This window comes from Physeter macrocephalus, chromosome 2, assembly GCF_002837175.3.
Source record: "Physeter macrocephalus isolate SW-GA chromosome 2, ASM283717v5, whole genome shotgun sequence".
In the NCBI taxonomy this organism is placed as follows: Eukaryota; Metazoa; Chordata; class Mammalia; order Artiodactyla; family Physeteridae; genus Physeter; species Physeter macrocephalus.
In genome coordinates, this window is record NC_041215.1 from 123,672,915 (window position 1) to 123,675,650 (window position 2,736).

The 2,736-nt window shown below is 46.6% G+C and overlaps 1 protein-coding gene across 1 annotated transcript; it reads left to right on the forward strand.

The window, feature by feature from the left end:
- The first annotated feature begins 416 nt into the window (after positions 1-416).
- LOC102976600 (glycerol kinase-like) lies at positions 417-2,072 on the forward strand. The gene has a single exon (XM_055079081.1). It carries the CDS (start codon positions 417-419, stop codon positions 2,070-2,072), a length of 1,656 nt encoding a protein of 551 aa, XP_054935056.1.
- The last annotated feature ends 664 nt before the right edge of the window (positions 2,073-2,736 follow it).

Consider the following 2,736-nt stretch of genomic DNA (forward strand, 5'->3'; position numbering starts at 1 on the left):
AGGACAGAGACCTTTCTTATTCAGCCCATCTCCACTCCCCACCTACTGCTTAGCACATACCAGCCTTTCCATAAATAATCAGTGAATGAATGCGTGTGAATTCTCAAAGGCTCAGAGACCGTGTCTTAATTCACCTTTGTGCTATCAGCACGCAGGGCAATGCCCGGTGCAAAGCAGGCATTCCCTACATACTTGTTCCACGTGTGGGTCAACTGATGAAGGGATGACTCCTTTCCAGGTTTTAGACGAGGGAGGGTTTTCGAGGGAGGGGCGGGGCGAGAAGCTCCTTGCCGATACTGCGTTCTACGGCCGCACGCCGGCTGGCCCTCCCGGCTCGCCGTCTGCCCCTCCCCCGCCCGCCGCCGTCACCCGGGAAACGGGACGCTGTCGCCCGCCCGCCGACCTAAGCGAGTTTCATGGCAGCCACGAAGAAAGCAGTTTTGGGGCAGTTGGTGGGAGCAGTGGACCAGGGCACAAGCTCGACGCGCTTTTTGGTTTTCAATCCAAAAACAGCCGAACTACTTAGTCATCATCAAGTGGAAATAAAACAAGAGTTTCCAAAAGAAGGATGGGTGGAACAAGACCCTCAGGAAATCCTGCAGTCCGTCTATGAGTGTATAGAGAAAACGTGTGAGAAACTTGGACAGCTCAATATTTCCAACGTAAAAGCTATTGGTATAAGTAACCAGAGGGAGACCACTGTGGTCTGGGACAAGTTAACTGGAGAACCTCTCTACAATGCTGTGGTGTGGCTTGATCTAAGAACGCAATCTACCGTTGAGAGTCTTAGTAAAAGCATTCCAGTAAATAATAACTTTGTCAAGACCAAGACAGGCCTTCCACTTAGCACTTACTTCAGTGCAGTGAAACTTCGTTGGCTCCTTGCCAACGTGAGAAAAGTTCAAAAGGCAGTTGAAGAAGATAGAGCTCTTTTTGGGACCATTGATTCATGGCTTATTTGGAGCTTGACAGGAGGAGCCAGTGGAGGCGTCCATTGTACGGATGTAACAAATGCAAGCAGGACGATGCTTTTCAACATTCATTCTTTGGAATGGGATAAAGAGCTCTGCGAATTTTTTGAAGTGCCAATGAAAATTCTTCCAAATGTCCGGAGTTCTTCTGAGATCTATGGCCTAATGAAAGCTGGGGCCTTGGAAGGCGTGCCAATATCTGGGTGTTTGGGGGACCAATCTGCCGCATTGGTGGGACAACTGTGCTTCCAGGATGGACAAGCCAAAAACACGTATGGAACAGGCTGTTTCTTACTATGTAATACAGGCCGTAAGTGCATATTTTCTGAACATGGCCTTCTGACCACAGTGGCTTACAAACTCGGCAGAGACAAACCAGTACATTATGCATTAGAAGGTTCGGTAGCTATAGGCGGTGCTGTTGTTCGCTGGCTCAGAGACAATCTTGGAATTATAAAGACCTCAGAGGAGATTGAAAAACTTGCTAAAGAAGTAGGTTCCTCTTATGGCTGCTATTTTGTCCCAGCCTTTTCAGGGCTATATGCACCTTATTGGGAGCCCAGTGCAAGAGGGATCATCTGTGGGCTCACCCAATTCACCAATAAACGCCATATTGCTTTTGCTTCCTTAGAAGCTCTTTGTTTCCAAACCCGAGAGATTTTGGATGCCATGAACCGGGACTGTGGAATTCCACTCAGCCATTTGCAGGTAGACGGAGGAATGACCAACAACAAAATTCTTATGCAGCTACAAGCAGACATTCTGTATATCCCAGTAGTGAAGCCCTTGATGCCTGAAACAACTGCCCTGGGAGCTGCCATGGCAGCCGGGGCTGCAGAAGGGGTCAGCGTTTGGAGTCTCGAGCCTGAGGATTTGTCAGCTGTCACGATGGAGCGGTTTGAACCTCAGATCAACGCCAAGGAAAGTGAAATTCGTTATTCTACATGGAAGAAAGCTGTGATGAAGTCCATGGGTTGGGTTAGCACTCAGTCTTCGGAAAATGGTGACCCTAGCATCTTCAGTAGTTTACCCTTGGGCTTTTTTGTAGTGAGTAGCATGGTGATGTTAATCGGAGCAAGGTACCTCTCAGGTGTGCCATAAATAATACCGAGTCATGGATTCCAAAGATGTGAGCTCTTTACCTAACAAGAGAATTCAGTGATTCTGTCTCTTAACTTGCTGACACTATTCATAGACTCTGATTTTATTTATAAGCCACTGGCTGCATGACCCTCCAAGTAGACCTGTGGCTTGAAATAAAGAAAATGCGGCGCACACAAAAAAGTTATTTCTCAATTAGGAACAAAAAAAAACAACTGCAAGTTTTGCATACAAAAAGTCACAAACAACTCCCCTGAACTACCCAGTGGTTGTTATTTTTATCCAACTTTCTATTAAAACGTTGAAGGAGAAAGGGGCATGGTGGGGGGATGGGTAGTCAACTCTGTTGTTTTGCCCTCTTCCAGATCCCTTCTAGCAATGACTTGACAGCTACCTGCCACTTGGTGTTGGTCAACTATACAGGAAGATTTACAAAGAAAATGTAGTGGGCGCTCACAGCATGAGGCATAATTTAGAATCCATCCATTTATTTAACACCTCATAATTGAAACCCTTCACTGGCAAATCTTAGGGTAAAGACTTGAACCCTAAACACAGCCTGCAAGGACTTGGTCCTTGGCTACCATTTCTTACTCATTTCACTCCATTCTCCTCCTTGTTACCTGAGCTCCCACTATATTGGTCTTCTTTGAGTTTCAGCCAC

Coding starts and splice junctions, on each gene's coding strand:
- LOC102976600 (XM_055079081.1), top strand. CDS start 417: ATGGCAGCCACGAAGAAAGCAGTTTTGGGGCAGTTGGTGGGAGCAGTG.